Here is a 20,435-nt window from a genome sequence, read left to right on the forward strand (position 1 = left end):
TTCACTTGCTCAGCATCAACTAACCAGCTATGTTGTGATAAGTGAGCAATGTCTGACATCCATGCCAAGTCATCCATTAAACACACACATGCAATACGTAACATGCACTGCCAGTTCTTAAAATGTTCATTTACCTTGACCACACCCTCCCGCTCCCCTCTTCTGATGGGTCGGTGGAAGATTGTTTGCTAACTGAAGGGACCCCACAGCTCTGCCAGCACCTGTATGTTGGTGAGACAGCTGGCAGATTGTATGTCTGGACAAACAGTCACGGTCAGTCTCACCCGTCCTCCCTGCAGGGCTCATCAAATGAAATCTGATCAAAACACAACACCAGTCCAATAGCAGTCCAGATGGAGATTGTCAGATTTTGATTGTATTGACTTGACAAATATATTTGTCTGTCTGTCTGACAAAGTCTTGTTAGATACATACAGAAAAAAGAAGCCATCACTCCAGTCACTCCAGTCCAATGTCACATAATCCTTCAGAATTCTAAAATGCTGATTTGGTGAACAAGAATTTGCTGATTTCTTTGCTGCTGCAGAGCAAGTATGGACTTGCTACTGCTAATAGATGCACAGGCATGCTGCTGTTAGCATGTAAGATATGCTGCTGCTGCGTAAATAGAGTAGATACATAAATCCCATAGCAGATGTAGGGAGGTGGAGGGTTTCAGAGGAACTCTGATAGCGCACTGCAGGACTAGCTTACAGCAAACATTGAACCAGACTGTATATTACTGTATATGGAATCAAACTTAACTTATCAATGTCCTGATTCGATAAGGTAAAACTTTTAAAACCTTTACAAAATTAAATAGTTGGATAGTTCACCCAAAAAACCCTCCAAAAAAAAAACACCCAACATTCTTTACAATATCTTATTTTGTGTTCAACAGAACAAAGAATCTCATACAGGTTTGGAACAACTTGAAGGTGATTAAATGATGACAGAATTTTCATTTTTGGGTCAACTATCCCTTTAAACTTGTGAAATGGCAAAAAATAAAGAGTTTTTACGTGAGTTGTTGATAGTGAGTTGACCTATGCTAACAGAGCTAGGTTAATAGTTAGCCTATGTGTGTACAGATAGTCATGATCTGTGTTTCCCTATGTTCCTTTTCAGCTGGAAATATGCACTTGACAAATCTTTGAACCATCTGAACTCAGTAAAAGTAGAATGAATGATTAATCCATTCACTTTTCTGTCGCTGTTGGTCAGTCTGCTTTGCGTGGGTATCATGAAGGCCTATCTGTTATATAATTTAACATCTGGTTATGTTACTCATTGACAGGAACTACCTTGGACCCCTGGCAGAAAATAAAGAGTTCTGATACTAAGCTTGTTTCATTCAACAAATTATGTAAATGCGTAAATAAGTAAATAATAAAAGTCACAATTTTATGCAATTTAGTGAAAAACTAAAAAAGCCTAATTGTGGTTTCTCATATAATGTTCAGATTAGGTTATTTTCTGTATAACAGTAAGTTTTCTAACTTTGGATTCAGCTCAATATCTCTAAGTAAAAATGATGTTTCAGACACTGCTGTAAATGCATCAGCGTATTTAGATTTAGAGTCGCACCTTTCCAACACTGAGTCTGCCAATCCATTTCCAAGCCACAGTATTAGGGCTTTAGAGAATTATAATGGACCTCGAAGCTCTAAGCTATAATGTATACAGTAATCTCACAGCTCAGCAAAGTGCACAAACATGTAAAAATCTTTGCTATTTACCGTAGTCTAAGTCACGCTACCTCACATAGACTGGTGTGGGTAGACAATGTGTTTTCATAGTGATTATTTTCTCAAGCTAATGTCACTGTAAAAATGCAGCTTTATACAGAACAAAATATTTAAGTTTCCTTAAGTCAGAACATTCCCTTCTTGAAGAGATAGTTGTTTTGTGTGTGTTTTGAAGAAAAAAGTCAGACCCAAGATTGGATGGTTGAGTAAATGATGACAGGATTTAAATTTTTAGGTGAACTATCTGACCCATAATCTAAGTGATAGTTCTCAACCCATTTTTAGTTACCAGTAGAACATTAAAGACATTATATTATAGCCTCTACACTATAGCTTTTTTCACGGTTGTCTGCATTTTGAGTAAATTGCATTTATTTTAGTGTCTGAAAGTAAAGTTTCTCAGGGGACAGGGTCATATAATTTTCTTGGAAAGGATTATTTCCTGCTCTCACCATTAATGCAGCCAATGAGACGAGACCTTATAGTTCTTTGAGGGGTTATTCTAGGCTATGTCTTTCTTATCTGTTCTCATTGAACAAGTGCACACTTTTTCCAGGTGCTGTCAGCCTGTGACTACTTGTGACTGAGATCATGCACACCAAGGAAAACTCATGGTAAATTTTAGTTTTATGTCATTGATATATACTATACATTACCAAAGAATGAGGAACATATTTGCTGAAAACATATTTACATTTTCTGTTTACTTAAAGAGTTGATAAGAGTTGTAATTTGGATTCACAGCTGTTATCTTAGAGTAAGATCCTTTATGCATTTAATCAAATCAGTAAGGCCAATAAAAAAATATCAGCCCTGCCAAACACAGCTGAGTCACAATATGAAGACTATGCAGAATTATCTTCAAATGAGATGCAAATGAAACAGAGCCTTGACAACTGCATGCTGTAAATTTGCGTTTATGACTCATCAAAACTGCTTTTAGAAACTGTAAATGTGTCCACTGTTTGCATTTTCACTGTGATTGCTACTAAGCTTTTTACCTTTTCTGCTTTAACCACATTACGCCAGCTTTATATTCTCAGCTTTTTTTGCTACCAGCATATTTCCAACTATATCAAGAGGGTCTCTGTGGTTTCATTTATATTAGTTAATTTCCTGTGTGCTATGCCATTATATTTCCATAACTGACTCTTCTGAAATCTTGGGATGTAATAAAAAATGATGAAAAATTAATACAGTGAAGTTTGATTGTTCTTACATTATGCTGGAATTTAATGTCAAAGATATATATGGTGTATTGATATCTGATCATGATATGATGTTGATATTGCATAAAAATGTCTTGATGATCTTCGAACGATTATCATGTTTCTCACTGTAAGCATTGGCTGATAATCAGATGATTGTTTATTTTCACTTTGTATCTTATCAGACACAATTTGAGCAGTTATCAATGTGACCTGTTCAGGGGCGCCGCTATCAATTTTGGGCCCTATGAAAGAATATGAGGTTGGGCCCCCTACCGCACCCATTCTGTTAATGAAATCGATCTCTGGGGCCCCCAAAAGTGCCTGGGCCCTTAGAATCGTCCTAACTTTCCCCCCCCTTAGCGGCGCCCCTGGACCTGTTCTAATGTATCTTTCTTTCTCCCGACTCAGCTGCTGTTCCTTTGATGACTGCAAACTGACTACAGAATGGCTGCTGAGCAGGACGAGACACAGGCCAAAGATAGCTATCGTGTGCGGCTCTGGACTGGGACTTCTCGCAGACAGTGTCTCAAATAAACAGATCATCCGCTATGAGGACATTCCCAATTTCCCAGTGAGCACAGGTACCGGATTCATGGAAGTGTATCAGAGCTGAATAATTTTCTTTCTTGCTCCTTTCTTTCAAAAGAAACAACCCTCATAGCAATGCTACACAATACATTTTAGTTGGCATATGCAGTAATAAAGCAAAGGATGAAGTCGGTGGATGTTCTTATGTTAATTTACATAGTGTGGTCATTTCAGTCAGCATGTTGAGTCTATAAAATGCCACTAGACAGATACAGGAGTTGTTGGAGGGAATCTGAAAGCACAGAGGTTTTCATTCTGTCCCTCATTGTATTGTATGGTTAACAAATTATGCCCAGCTCCTGGTAATATGAGCTACAAAATGAATAACTACTGCCTATGAATAAAATATTATGACTGGAGCAAAAATAGCCCCTAATATCTGCCACAGGGAGTTATGATATCTTTGAAAGGTTTAAATATTAATATGGTGAGGTGAATAATCTTGGGAAGTGTTCAGATGCATCAAATGATATTTGCACTACCTGTAGCGTGTGTGTGTGTGTGTGTGTGTGTGTGTGTGTGTGTGTGTCTGTGTGTGTATGATGGATGGCTGAAGAATAAGAGCCCTTGTAAATAAGGGAAAGTATAATAAGGGTCTTAGAATCCATTTGTGTTGTCATTCTTTGTCTAATCCACTTCATAATTTAAATTCGCTGGTTTATGGAGACTAACAGAGAAATGACTGACAGTTTGAATAATGAGAATGAACTATGGATGCTCTGTGCTCATTTTTTAAATAATAAATTCTTCACATTGCCCATTGCATCATTCATATAAATCAGCAAGTGTCAAATCAAAATCAAATCAGTCAAAATCAGACAAAATATGGACAAAATAGACAATATATTCACACATAACTGCTACAGGTAGTAAAAATGTGATTTGATGCATTTGTGATTATAGTAAACAATTATAATATTAATATGATTATACTTAATTATCATTCATATTGCATTCAAGTGCATATTATTATTATTATTTTGTATTTTTTATTGTATTAATATATATATATATATATATATATATATATATATATATATATATATATATATATATATATATATTAGACAGATTAATATAATAAAAAATGTACAAAATAATACATATTTTGAAAGTTATACAGTGTGTGTATATATATATATATATATATATATATATATATATATATATATATTCAAGAAGTACATATTTTGAAAGTTATACAGTGTATATATACATACACATATGTATATATACATATGTATACATGTGTATATATATATATACACTGTATAACTTTCAAAATATGTACTTCTTGAATGTCACTTATTTTTCATTAAAACTAATTTCGATAATTAGTCATTTTTAAGCATTACTAAATTTATCTCAGAACTGTTCTCATTACACCCACTGTTTTGTCAATTTGTGACAATCTGATTTAAAAAAAAACTCAGGCGGCATGCACTGAAACGTTGATTTGCTCATTCATTTTTACAATGTTGCAGGAAATACATTTCACGGTGAGTGTAATAAGCCCCCTCTCTGAATGAGTTTTTTTCTCAGAGCCATTCATCAATGCTCGTGCAAGAAAAGAGGAATCGGCCCCTGGAAAAACAGAGCTATTATTCCAGCAGAACCTCATTACGCTGCAGGTTTTAGGGCCAAACACATCTCATCGGCCAAAATTCAAGGTTATATTTACATAAGCTTACATTCAATTGGCTCAGTCGGCCTGTCCACATGTCAAAGTAAGTTCCTGAAGCCACAAACAAACTGCAGCCTCCTACTGGCTCATAAGGTTAGAAAACAATGTTTGCTCCACCTGTTCGTACACTAATGATACACAATCAGTCTCACTAATGCCATTCTTGATGACGTCAGCAGTCATCCCTAAGCAGCAGGTATTAACTTTTTTAAGATTGTTGAATGAGCAAAGTGAACATGCAAATGCAAATCAATGAACTTCTAAATACAGCCAAGCCAGCAGGATCTCTTAGATTTGGGGAAAGTCATTAGTCAGTTAACACCATATAATAGAAAAGGATTAGATGACATCTGTTATCAATGGCAGCATCTGACCTTTTATTTGCACATTACAGAGAGGTTTTGCATTAGATGAAAAACCCTTAGGTAGACGTAATATATTAGGGAGAGAGCAAAGAGTAAATTCTTTACAGCAGGAGGTTCTTTACTGGGGAGAGACAGCTTTAGAGCCCAATACACTGCGTTTTTATTATTAAGAAGCTTCATACATCACACTGTGGTAGAGTCATATTTATTTATTTTTCACAGACTAAGGACCAATTTTACTATGCCAAACTTGGCATTAAACAAAAACTACTTATATGATTTACTAAAGACTTGCAGTGAAAAATTAGAGATGGAAATGTGTGGACAGTTGTGTTTGCACCTGACCTTATTGCATATGCATTTGTTGGAGTTTCCTTTTCAGTTTCAAAGTTTATGGGAGGAGAGTATTTAAATAAATCATGCCACGTGAGGTTTGCGGTAGTCTATTTGAGCCATTATTTAACACCCAAAAAAGCATTTCTTAACCCATTTTGTGCTTGCCATGGCTGCATTAATTTACCCTGATTAGTAAATCTGGCCCTAAATGGTTTTGCAGAGTTTGTCGTTCTTAGTTATGTGAAATGCTGCAATTACAATGTGTCTCCTTTTATCCTTTACCTCCAAAAAACGTTGCTCTCGTGATATTATCTCCTCAAGTTGATATATTTGGATATGATCGCATTCTTAAATGATGCAAAACAGTGTGTGAGATATATATATATATATATATATATATATATATATATATATAACATATTGCGGTTCAACACACTGTTTTGCATCATTTAAGAATGTGATCATATCCAAATATACATTTATTTATATAAATAAATAAATATATAGAAAATTTCAGATGGCACTTAGAGGCTTTTGCATCTGAACTCTTCATATATATATATAAAATTACAATTTACAATGATTGTAAATCATGATGATGATATATATATATTTTTTTTTTTTTCAAATAAAATATTAATATGGTATATACATTATATTAAACAAAAAAAAGAGTAAGCATGTTTTTCACTGATATGTCTGTCTCTTTATGCATAGTTCCTGGTCATGAAGGGTGCCTGGTGTTTGGTCACATCAAAGGCGAGTCCTGTGTCTTCATGCAAGGAAGGTTCCATCTGTACGAGGGTTACTCATTGTGCAAGGTGAGCTCAAATACACAGTTTGATGCCTCTGTTGCTGGTGCTACCACAGCCATCTTGTTGTTTATCTTGCCCTTAACTGATTTAACTTAATCTTGCCTTTCGATACGGTTCTTAGTATCCATTTATAATACTTACAAGCACAGTGGTTTCTTTACTTGAAGTAAAAGCTATATCACAAATCCCGTTTTTGTTAACTCTGTGGCATCAATGTCGTGTAAAGTAATGTGATGTGCGTTTCAAGCAGTGGCCTTGGTTCCTTTCAGCGTCACCTCAAGGACAAGTAAACTCATTGTAAACAGCTCCTATTTGTTAAAACAGAGAGGAGCTGTTGCCTCCAGTATGGGTCATTAACTTTATCTGTCCCAACCAGGAGATGCATGAATACCGAGGCTGAATGCTGAGAAAGCAGGTGTGGAGGAGAAACAAACTGCTCACTGCTCTTGTCACTCTCGTATCAAAGCAGTTCATTGATAATATTCAGCTTGCTCTCGTAGTCCTTTGTGAACAGGAAAACAGTTTTGTTCCTTTAAAGGATCTGAATGCATTAGCATGTTGATATTAATCATGAATAAATTTTCACGTCGGTTAAAAGTCCTTGTTAATTTATAAGTTTTCAAATGTTAATTTACCCCGGAGTTCAACCAAGCAGCATGATTTGTGTGAGCTCTTGGCTTTCTCTCCATCAAAGTCTGCAGGGGAATAAATGATCTGTTGCACATGGGGCCAGAGAGCCACTTTTTACTAATTTACCAAGGAATCTGCAACCTCTTGCCCTGGAGTGGGACTGTCACTGTAATTGCAGCCCTGACAGCATGACACAATGCATTACAATCAGTTGTCATGGCCACCATGCCCTCTACAGCCAGCCAAAAGCTTTTTAGTCTTAATATGAGGCTAGGGCATTAAATCCATCATCCCCCTGTATTATCAAACTCGAGCTTTTCGCAGCACTATTATGTATTTAATGTCTTAATGGCTGTGGCGCATAAACACACTGCAACCCAATTTGCATATCTGTCCTAAATAGGATGCAGGAAAACAATTCGCATGTCAGATCAAATCAGGCAGGTGTTAAAAAAATAGTGAGGCAAATGTCCCTGTTATAGTATTTTATGATGACATTTTCACCCATGACATTACCAGCGCAACATCCTAACATTTGGGCGAAGCGTTGGGTACATATTTTTTTCATTTACTGTTTCTATTTAAAAAAATGACAAGGATTGAGCGGAAGAACCTGCCATAGCATTGGGAATCTAATTATGTATTGTAAGGCAGGGCTGCCAACTTTTCAGATTAGCCTGGAGTGAGAATTACGGATGTGGTGGTGAGGGGTAATTTCGATTCATAAACTTGCGATTCGATTCTGATCTTGATTCAATATTGATTCATTTGGTTAAAATACGAGTAAGAGTAGGGCCTATACATTTTTCTCAAGGAATCAAATCTCTCTCAACTAATGTTGTGAACATACAGGGAAACCGGTCTGCTGTGGCATTATTATTAAAGGTTAAAAAATAACAACTCATTCTTGTACAATTAATATAATGCATTTTTTATATAATCAGGGTTCCCACGGGTCCTTGAAATCCTTGAAAGTTTGTTAATCTGAAAAAAAAAAAGAAAAAAATTCAAGGCCCTGGAAAGTATTGGAAAATAAACGTACATAGATAAAGGTCCTTGAAAGTGCTTGAATTTATTTTGTGCAAGAAGTTTTCTGGAAAAAAAATTCATATATTTCCTCCGGTCCGCTAACGTGATATTTCGCCAACACTTCGTGGCCTATGAATACTAGCTTGCTTGATTTACGTTAGTTACGCGCATTTACACGTTACGTTAAAGGGTTAGTTCACCCAAAAATGAAAATTCTGTCAGTAATTACTCACCCTCATGTTGTTCCAACCTTCGACCAAGACCTTCGTTCATCTTCGGAACACAAATTAAGATATTTTTGATTAAATCTGAGAGCTGGCTCACTCCTCCATAGGCTTCTAAGACATTATAACTTGCTGGCCCAGAAAATGCATTAAAGACATCGTTAATATAGTCCAAGTGACTACAGTGGCTCAATCTTAAGTTTATAAAGCGACGAGAATACTTTTTGTGCGCAAAAAACAAACAAAAATAACGACTTTATTCCACTATTCATTTCCTTCTCTCTGGGCCTCGTAGTGTAATAGCGCAGCGCTTCTGTGTTGTACGTCACACGCATCACACACATGACCAGCGTTGGCCAATAGTGAGTGTGACGTACCAAACAGTGTGAAGTGTGAAGTACAACACAGACGCGCTGCGCTATTACACTATGTGAAAAAACTCGAGGCCCAGAGAGAAGGAAATGAATAGTGGAATAAAGTCGTTATTTTTGTTTTTTTTTTCGCACAAAAAGTATTCTCGTCGCTTTATAAACTTAAGATTGAGCCACTGTAGTCACTTGGACTATATTAACGATCTCTTTAATGCATTTTCTGGGCCAGCAAGTTATAATGTCTTAGAAGTCTATGGAGGAGTGATCAGCTCTCAGATTTAATCAAAAATATCTTAATTTGTGTTCCAAAGATGAACGAAGGTCTTACGGGGTTGGAACAACATGAGGGTGAGTAATTACTTACAGAATTTTCATTTTTGGGTGAACTAACCCTTTAAGTGTTTCCTGCATGAGGTACTTTGTGTTGTACGTTGCCATGACGTTCATGCGCGCACGAAACCACTACGATGGTCCCTCAACGTTGTTTGTTGAACACAGCAAATGTGTTCCACATTAAGTCCTTGAATTTGAGGGTATTGGACCTGGAAAGTCCTTGAAAGGTTCTTGAATTTGAAATTAAACAAGGTGTGGGAACCCTGTATAATATTTTTTAACTACTGTATATATATTTTAATATAGTGCATATATTTAGCAAAATGCTCCTCTTTAGAGTTATTTTTTCTAGCTATGTAAAATGGTCATTGATTGGCTTTAAGTGACATATTGTTCACAAAAAACCGTTGAAACACTCATTGAATGACTACATGAGACTGATACATTTTACTAAGCTGTACTGTATCTTTCAGCATACCTTCTGATGTTCATTCATGTTTATTTGGTGCTATAACTAGTAGTAAAGAGGAACACAGATACTAGTGATGGGGACGAGACCGCCTATGCCGAGTCCGAGTCAAGACCGAGTCTTTGAAGGGTCGAGTCCGAGTCGAGACCGAGTCTTTGAAGGGTCGAGTCCGAGTCGAGACCGAGTCCGTTGGTTTTCAAATTCAGTCGAGTCCGAGTCAAGACCGAGTCTTTGAGGAAACAAGTCCGAGTCGAGACCGAGTCTTTGAGGAAACAAGTCCGAGTCGAGACCGAATCTTTGAGGAAACAAGTCCGAGTCGAGACCGAGTCTTTAGGAGTCGAGAACAAGACCATAAAAACATGTCAGTTTTCATATTCATGATTTAATATCACCCCAGTTAATAAGCAACAGTTAGGCCTACAGACTAAGCTAGATTGGGAATTGTTTAGAGGAGCAGTCTTAACGTCTTAATATGGACTATGCTTTTACTATAATTAAAAAAATCCCTACCACATGCATCATCTTCTGCCTATTTTTCTAAACTGCTTCAACAGTGCTGCTCTGTCATCAACATGTTAAGCCCACCCTGACTTTTTTAATCATAGTTAGGACATGCAGAGCAAATTAAAATGTTCTAGTGGTATGTATTCTAGTGGACTAATGATGGGGACGAGACCGCCTATGCCGAGTCCGAGTCAAGACCGAGTCTTTGAAGGGAACAAGTCCGAGTCGAGTCCGAGAAAGCAGAAATCGGTCTCGAGACCGGACTGCATCACTAACAGATACAGCGATCTGTCATGCCACATTTGTTAAAATTTTGTAATAAAATTGACAGAATTTGAAAGCTGAGACTTAGTTTCATATCAAAAGTAACCTGCTCTGTCGGTGCATTGTCAGTGTCCTCTTTGCTTAGCAATGTTTATTCTTTATTTTTTTTCATCAATTTAGAAGCTCAACCAATCTGGTTATTAAATCTTTTGTCAAACTGTGACAGCTGGTTTTGTACCTTCAGTCCACTGTTCATTTTGCTTTAGCTGACTCATATCTGTGAGTCACTGTGCAAATCGGTGCCAACTCACTGTATCCTAAAATTGGACCCAACTCATTTCCATTACAGTTTATGATGCAAACTTGCTTTCATGTTTGCCCTTGGTAACACAAACAGTTATTATGGCTTCTTTAAGTGATCTCATTGTTGTGGAGAGATGTGCTTTGGAGGGTAATTGGACAGTCAAGATTAGTTAGCCCTTCACTGACCTCTGTTTCTCTGCAGCAAGTAAAGCAGCTTTATGGTGTTCAGATGCATTTAGAGGGCTTGTCTCAACTGTACGCATCTCTAGACTGTACTGGGGGTTTTTCATTCCACTACCCTACTTCTGCATCATTATTGTGTGGCCTCGTCATATAAGTGTCATTGAGCAGTTTAAGCCATCTGATGTTTCCTAATATTTATGCTTTATGTCAGTTCACTCAACAGTAAACTGAACTGGCGTGATTTTCATTTCTCTCACACCACAGACTCTCGCACTCTTGTTACAAAAGCAATTGGCACCATCTTGCATCTCAGTTACTGATATAGTGGCAGTGACCTCAGAGGATTTCTGTATTAATATTACTGTAATATTGTTGCAGCAGTGTTCGTCTTGTTACTTGGCTGAATTGTTTTGTAAGAACAAAACAAAATAAAATAATATAATAAAATAATTTCAATTCACATCAATGTTTCATGCACGTATTTATTTACATGCAGACTTATTACACATAACAGAAACCAGACGTATAGACATTTTTTAATATTCAAATGATCTAATTTGCATACTACTTCAGTGAATCCGGTGCTAAAAGGACACAGACAGCGCGTGCAAATGACGCAATCATCGAGTGCAATCCATTCTCAGTGAATTCCCTGAAATTGAAATAAATGGCAATTCATGATACAGTGCCAAGACATACAAGATTCTCTTATAGACATATTCTAATTACTCTGTAATAGTGCGCATTAATTAAACTGCGGGTGACGGGTAACCTATAATGCAGCACCTAGACCAGTTCTCTCAGGAGAGTTCAATACTCAAATATGAAGCGATTTGATCTCTGAGAGTTTACGTTCCACAAAGAAGTCATCTTTGATTTAAAGGGTACCAAACTGAGGCGTATTTTCTGGTCCACCTCGGCGGCCCGTGTGTGTATATCTGTAATGGCCGTGTTGCTCGTGGAAACCCCACACGTCGACCCTGGTTCGTCAGCTGGAGAGCAGGCTGACAGACTGTGACATCCCTCTTGAGATGTGCTGTATTGAGCCCGCAAGTTCATTATTCATCTCCTGCTCACACTGACACCTCCCTTAATGGCTCCCTGCTCTACACTCCTATATTTATCCCATTTAGAATTACTAAAGCTTATTTAATACCTGCCTAAAACTGTGGTTACTAGGCACTGTGGGGTACCATTGCACAAATAAGCATGTGGATATTGTCATACCCACGTGGTCTTCTGAAATGAAAAGATGCATTTTTTTTGTCCAATAGCCTATGAATTTGATCAAATAAATTTAAACTTCATTACATATCAATATATAAAAATATAAATAAATATTAATATTCCATTTGTTTTGCTTTATTTCTGTACTGTCAGTTATTTTCTTATAAAAATTTTGAGAAGACTCACCTGCCACATGATATTTTTATTCCATTAAAAACGTCTGGACCTGAAGGGGCCAACGTATACCCCTGGTTTCACAGACAATGCTTAAGCCTAGTCCTGGACTAAAATGCATTTGAGTTGTTTTAACTGAAAGCAACTTTCACTAGCATATTTTAAGAATGCAGTCCATTGTTTTGTCTCAAGAAACATGCCAGTAATGTTTTTTTCTAAGGCATGTTTATAAAAGCTACTTAAATGTCCTAATTGAACTATAAGAGACCTAATCCTCTGTTAAACCAGGCCTAAGTATCATTCATTTAATCATTTAAAAGTGAAAATAATATGTCAGAGAGATCCTGCTGTATAACAGCTTGTGTTTTCTGGGGAATTTTTCCAGGTCACGTTCCCCGTGCGGATCTTCAAGCTGATGGGTGTGGAGACCATTATCGTAACAAACGCATCTGGAGGTCTTTGTCAGGATTTCAAAGTGGGAGACATTATGGTCATTAAGGACCATATTAACTTGCCGGGGTTTGCTGGACAGCACCCACTGTGTGGACCCAATGATGAACGGTACGCATATAAGGGAGAGAAAAAGGCAGAGTAAAGTGTGAAAGAGTGAGAGTTATTATTTTACAGAATTGTGATGGTGCATGTTCTGTCTTGTCCTCAGATTTGGGATTCGGTTTCCTTGTATGTCTGACGCTTACAGCAAAGACCTTAGGAAATTAGTTTTGGACATCACTACTGAGCTGGGCTACTCCAATTTTGTGCGTGAGGGGGTCTACTGTATGGTTAGTGGACCCAACTTTGAGACCATCGCAGAGGCACGCATGCTGCACATCTTGGGGAGCGACTCTGTTGGTATGGACTATGGACAGTCACAATACACAAGGCGGAAAACTGGCAAAAACTAGTATGAAAAAATTCTGAGCTGCCGCAGGGAAAATGCACAACTCAAGTTGTCAAAAACATTGGAGCACTTTATATGAAACACAGTCATCAAAACAACATGATATTTTTATTTCTTTATTTTTTATATTTTCATCAGTGATTTTAATACTGATTTTCTGTCAGAAAATCTGTCAATTCTAAAAATCTATTAGGTCATATTTTAAAAATAATTTAGAATCCTTTCTTAATGTATGGTTTTTCATACTCATAAATTACATTGTGCTGAAAAGTCGGTTATTGCATGACTACAGTACTTTGAGGGAAAGTTAATCAATTAGGTGAAATAAATGGTTAAAAATTAAAATAAATCAAAAAGGGGAAAAAAAATCGATTCCACTCTTATTACTCTTATGCACTGACCCACTTTCAGTTTAAGTGGAAGGTTCTTGGCCAGAAAAAGCTGCAATGTTTAGCAGGGCTGTTATTGTAAAATTAAAACTAAAGCTAAAACTAATAATAAATAATTTTCTATAATTGTAATAATAATAATAATAATAATAATTGATAATCTTAAACTTAAACTTAAAATAAAATAAAAATGTTGTTTTGGCAACTAACTGAAATAAAAAAATTAAAGTACTAAAATGACTAAAACATATTGAAATAATAGAAATATTAAAATAATAAATAAAAATAAAAATTCTTATTAGTTCTAGAATATTTTATCAGAACTAAACACTAATGAAAATGAACAAAAAATAACAAATCACTAAAACTTACTGAAAACCGATAATATAATAGTGAAAGCTATTAACAAATACTAGTATATAAAGAGGATAATGTAGTTTATAAAGAGGATAATGTAGTTTATAAATAATAAAATGATGCTGCATCAGGTTTCCTCTCTCTGAGGAGTTTGAGTGGTTTAACTTGCTGTTTTCTTTTGTGTGTAGTGCCTCTCCTTTAATCGGTGCTTCAGGAAAAGTACAGCTCGTTAATAATGATGTGCCATATTAGCAGACCTGCCGTGCCATATTAACTGATGGAAAGTAGGCCCACCCAATGGGCCAAAGAAGCCCACTTCAATCAATGTGATTATGTTAATCAGTGATATGAATAACTCTCTTGTCCATATGATTGGCATAAACTATGCTTACTCCTGGTCCTCTGATGAGTTGAATGATGTCTTAGATAATTGGACTCCGATTACCAAACGGCAGCAGTGTGGGGTATGTGCTAAGTAGGCTCCTCTGGCTAGACCGGTCAACAACTGGTTCCTGTGTGCGTCCTCCCTCCTGTGTATACATCAGGACCCCAATAGTCCTCATTAAGTGTTATGCGAGAGTGAGACCCAGACCTGTTCTGCTTTATTAATGAATCACGTACTGCGCCACAACAGAAATTGAATTAAGAGTCTCTCTCTCTTTCTCTTTTCTTCCTGCTGCCCTCACAGGCATGAGCACAGTTCCTGAGGTGACAGTAGCCAAGCACTGCGGACTGCGGGTCCTTGGCCTATCACTCATCACCAACAAGGTTTCTCTTGACTACAGTCGTGAGGAGAAAGTGAATCATGAGGAGGTGCTGCAGATCAGCAAGATGAGAGCTGAGATGCTCCAGAACATGCTCATGACCTTCATCGCGCGCTCTCACCAAGTGGAGACCCTCAACAACAACAACTGCATCTACTCTAATACCGTCTAGGGTCAATCAAACCAGTTCAGTGGCGCAGTGGAAGTCATGTGATTGGATGCAAAAGGCGCTATGTTATGTTTAGCCTTTATCTGGTTGTTTTTAAAAAAAAAAAAATCAATGTGAGACCTCACTGTGCTTTTGGAGAGGATGTATTTGATCTCCAGATTGTGATTGTTGTCTTGTTGACTTTACCTGACTTTTCAATATGAAAATGCACAAAATTGTAAATAAACCTCTCTATAGTTGAAATGAATGATTTGACATCTTAATGGGAACATGTTTCAAACCATGTTTATAAGCCAAAAACAACATTCTGTTTCACAAGGTACGGTTCTTAATCTACACGTTAAGAAAGGTCTGTCGTCAATTACTCATCATAGAGTTGTTCCAATTCCAAACCTATAAGTGACCCTTTAATTAAATGGAATTTTCTGTATTGAATTTTTAACAGGTGTCTTACCCATATTTTGAATTACACATTGCATTGTGTTGTGTTTTAGAGATTCACAGATTTATTTCTAACCGTGTAAAAGCGACAAATAGCTCTTGATATAATGTACATGTGATAAGATTGACACACTTACTTGGAACTACAAAGTTAATACATCCAGTGGGATTTATGGACCAATATTTCAAATAATTGTTACACGCAGTGTCAAACCACACACTGGTTGATCAGTATTTAGCTGGTTTTCTCAATATCCCCTGCTGGTAGATGCAGTGACTACATGCAAGTAAAAAAAGCATCTACCTCATTTGACACACATTTAAATCTATAACACTGTTAATTAATAATTTTCTAGTCCTTCAGGATATCTGAGGTTTTCTTGTTATTGCAAATGTTCAGAGGAAGGTAAATTTAACTTATGAAGAATTCCTGACATCAAAATGACTCCCGTCAGAGTGACAGTTAAATGGCATAATTTCCATCGAGCATTAAGATCAACACTGAAAGTGTTAAACTGAATATAAAAGCTGACTGTAGGCAGGAAGTCATCTAAAAGTTTTTACAACTTAATTATGTATATAGCATTTTCGTATAACCATTTATTGCATCATTGAGTTTTCTATTCTTGTGAGCCTACGGACAAAGATTAATTTGTTTTTCAAAACAATATGAACCAAACTTTAAAAATAAAAATCATACAAAGTGATTTTGCTGATCTATTTTGACAGACGCCTAATGTTAATCAAAAATGAATCAATCTAAATATTAATGACTAAAATGTTCAGATTAGCAGATTGAAATTATAAATTAGTGCTTTATCTATTTGGTTAGTCTTTTGAGAGCATAGTGACCATGTTAACAAACACTGGTGAATTTGAATTTCCTATATCATATGCATCTCAACATCTGAAGTGTAGATGAGTTGTTTATGTGCAGGTATTTATGTGATAATGTCAGTTACGGTAAAAATACTAGCTTGGGTCAAACTATTTTGAAGAACTCATATAATTTACTTTCATTTTTGCTCTTCTAAGATGCAACTTTCAGGGTCAAAAAGTCATTCTTCTAATTAGCCCCATCTTATAATGAGTATTCTTATCAATAAAATGGATTTTTACTTAATCAGGAGTTTTGAATTGTGTTGATGTAGCGGGCACAACCTTCTTTGATTTTCCTTGAATGTCAAGTGCAGAAACCAAAAGTTCATTGGGCCCAAATTCGCATTCCTGTTTTTTTTGGAGTCAGCATGAAATATTGCTCCCCTCTTAACAATCTTTGGGTCTTTGAAAGTTCTGCTAGAAAGACGGATCTAAAACTCTTTTCAGACTGTTAAATCTCTCACTAAACATAAGGCTGAACTTCGACCATTTAAGCTCACAGCCTCACACATACATTAGCAAGGACGAAACTGCTTATTGTGAAATAATCACAGACATCCAGACCTGCTACTTCTTCCCAAATGTCATCATGGTTAGAAGCTGTTCCAAAATACCTAGGACAAAATGTCTGTGTGGTTGCTGATACACCTGTCACAGATTTATAGCGCAGTAGGCAATTTGCTGCTATCTGAGAGACAAAAAAGTACTTTATTTATGTTAGACGTCCAGGCTAAGACCGACTGTAATCTGACTTCCTAAAAATAGCTGGCAATTCATTTGGCAGCAAAGCTGAATTAGTTTGTGAGAGAGATACAAATTATCGAAAAATAGTAATGCAAGCATTTATCACATCACAATGTGTGTAAGGAATGTAAGGAATGTAATTTATGAGTGATCAAGACAAACAAAAATAAAACACAAAATGGTTCCCTTTTCCCACTGGTTGCTCAACAATGATCTGCTTAATGGATAAATTGTTCTTCCATGAATAACATACCCTGAGGCATCTTTTAGTGAGGAGAGTTTCTACACCAATTATAAAAAGTTGTACGAACAACAAAACTGTGTTGAAAACTATACAGTAAACTATCATTAACACTAAACAAGACAAAGGCATTAGCTAACACAATATAAAAAGTTATCATAGTTTAAATCACTGTAATACTGAGTTAATATAAAAACACAAACCTACACATTCTTACTAGTGAAAGGTTATTGCATTTCTTCAGGAATTTAAATCTGAGAATTGTTTTAACAACCAGAGGCTGCACAATGCTGTGGCATCTTGGAAACCGTTTTTTTACCGTTTTATTATTATCGAAGTGGTGCAGTGTGAAACGGCTTCTTGGACAAGAAAACTTTTTGGGCAGGACTTGATTTTGTGCATTGGGAATTGATTGGATTGTTGGATCATAGTTGTTTGCTATTGCTGTGATCTCATGTGATTGACAGGTTGTCCCACCCTCGCTGGAAAACGGTTAAAAACATACATTTACACACCAACCGCATCTTTCAGACTCTTTCAGATTCTTTCAGATCTTTCTTTTTTAGCTTAACTGTCATGAAAAGAAGTTTCCAACTCTTATTGCAGGTATCATATGGCGTATATCTCAGCATCTGAGGTGTAGATGAGTTGTTTTCATGTGCAGGTGTCACTGTTTACTTGCTAAGGTGTGATGTAAGCTCCTCACAACAATACTCTGCATGAGTGTTTCATAATGGCCTGGGCTCACACTACAACTGCCAGCCAACCCATCTGTGTGTCTATACAGCAATTAATGACCAACACCACAAACATATATGTCACCCTGTCCTGCTTTTCTTTCTCTAGAGGCACAGAGACATTGTGTTAGTCATTGCCTAAAAGACACAACAGGTTGATCAGAAGTCTGTATTAACTCATTGGTTCTGTGTTGTGAACCACTAATGTTCTGAGAGCTAGCGACCTAGGAAACACCAGTTTTGTGATAACATGGATTCATCATTAGCACCATGTAGTCTAATTTAAGCTTCTCTGTCAGACTACCAGGGAAGTTCTGTGTGTGGTGACGATGGTGAACTGTCTTTCTATCTGTCTGTCTGTGCCTGCCTACCTGCAGGCAGGATGCCATTACAGAGGACCAGAGACCCAACCGTCATTTGTCTTGGCAGAGCCTCGTTAATTAACATATGGAGAGCAATTATCTCATGGGTCATTGCTCATTTTTACAAATTAATGTTCTGTAAATATGAGAAAACCAACAAGACAACCGAACAAGGGGATAATGCACAGAGGCAAAAGGAAAATCAATTCCGTAAGTTCAGCACTAAGAATAATTCATACACAAAGCACATACACAAAGCTACTGAATTGTGAAGGCCAAACAATTGTAAAAGCCATGTGACTGAACTGCAATCTCACTGCAAGTTTACCTTTGAACAAAATATGTACTCTAGAAATATCCAACGTAAAGTAGTTCTGTCACACACACACACAAAAAAAAAAAGACGTAGGGCTACACTAGCTCACTAAACCAAACCCCCAAAGTCTTCCAAACTAAATCAGCGAACTAAAATCTAGACTCGTTTTTCCACCTATAAGATCACTTTTCTTTATACACCTTGATTTCTGGAATCCAATTGCAAGCTTTATCCTCAAAGGACCCAACTGGCACAGGATACAAGGATTAATTGGTGTGAGAAGAATTATACATTGACTTTCAGAGGACAGACTTTAAAAGGAATTCCGTCATTTTTAAAGCACTGTTAAACATTTGCCAAATTATTAAAGGGGTGATATAATGCCCTTTTCACAAGATGCTTCTGATGTCCCCAGAGTGTGTATGTGAAGTTTTAGCTCAAAATACCCCATAGATATTTTATATAGCATGTTAAAGTTGACACTTTTTGAGGGTGAGCAAAAACGCACAGTTTTTGTGTCTGTCCCTTTAAATGCAAATGAGCTGCTGCTCTCGTCACAGAGCGAGGGCGGAGCTTTAAGAGCTCGTGTATGTGTTTGTGTGTTTGCAGCTCCAATTACCTCACACAGACACACACTGAAAATGTAAAACATTTTTAGCCTTTAATGTTCAAACAGACAATGGAGTCAGACAATGATGGAGATACTCAAGAAGAAGTAACAACATGTAGAATGCAACAGGACATTTCTGAATGATTAGTTGATGAATTTATATTGCTGATGTGGAGTTTACTATCTTCTAGTCATTGATTAGCATATTCTGTCATGATAATCTATAAATCACGTTCCCGGGGGCGGGGTTCATGTAAATTCAAGGGTTGGTGATGTCACTAACCCGGAGGAATGTTGTGTAGTCCCTACCAGCCGTTTGTTGTAGTGCTTAAAAAACTATTTCTTTACAAGAAAATATCTTCCTTTTCTTTGAACTTTGAGCATTGTAACTTTGCAGCTGTTGTTTATGCTCAAACAGCAACATTACACACTAACTAAAGTTAGAAAAGTGGAATCATAATCAACCACCCCTAAATGTAAAATGTAAATGTCAGGGTGCAAACTGTTTGTTATTTGAGTTAAACGTTATCTAAAATGATTTTTTTAAAATAAACCACAAAACGATTAGCCTATACTAAAATATTTGTGATGTGCAAATAGCTAAATGACAGTAGCTAGACATGCTTTTTCTTAGTATTGCCCGAAACTGACTACAACAGAAATTGCGCAACACCTGTTGGCGTATTCTGGTAAGTAGGCTTAGGCTACTTAAATGGTTATGGTGGTATTCTGGTAAGTAGGCCTAGGCTACGGTGCGTTCAAGTCATCTCCTAAAGATCGTATTTACAAGTTGAACGCACATGGACGCCGAGTGGGAAGCTCGGGATTTTCTTTAAGTCCTGATCTTTATGAGTTGGGGGCGCAACCCCGCCAAATTATTACCCCCCTAGTATTGGTAGGTTTAGGATTAGTTGTGGGGGAGGGGTTAGGATTAGGGGTGGGGTTAGGATTAGGCAATCAGGTACTGACTTCAACAAGGGAGGTAATAATTTGGCAGGGGGTCGAAATTCAGCATACCAAAATACTTAAAGGTATTTAGCAGTGTTATTGTCAGGCTTTTCTATTCA

At 36.8% G+C, this 20,435-nt stretch overlaps 1 protein-coding gene across 1 annotated transcript; it reads left to right on the forward strand.

Moving 5' to 3' along the window:
- Positions 1-2,268: 2,268 nt before the first annotated feature.
- pnp4b (purine nucleoside phosphorylase 4b) lies at positions 2,269-15,478 on the forward strand. The gene is made up of 6 exons (XM_081388315.1): positions 2,269-2,362; positions 3,368-3,540; positions 6,650-6,753; positions 12,844-13,019; positions 13,120-13,310; positions 14,794-15,478. Exons 1-6 carry the CDS (start codon positions 2,340-2,342, stop codon positions 15,039-15,041), a joined length of 915 nt encoding a protein of 304 aa, XP_081244441.1. The 5' UTR covers positions 2,269-2,339; the 3' UTR covers positions 15,042-15,478.
- The last annotated feature ends 4,957 nt before the right edge of the window (positions 15,479-20,435 follow it).

The sequence above is a fragment of the Scardinius erythrophthalmus genome, assembly GCF_964197995.2.
Source record: "Scardinius erythrophthalmus genome assembly, chromosome: 16".
In the NCBI taxonomy this organism is placed as follows: domain Eukaryota; kingdom Metazoa; phylum Chordata; class Actinopteri; order Cypriniformes; family Leuciscidae; genus Scardinius; species Scardinius erythrophthalmus.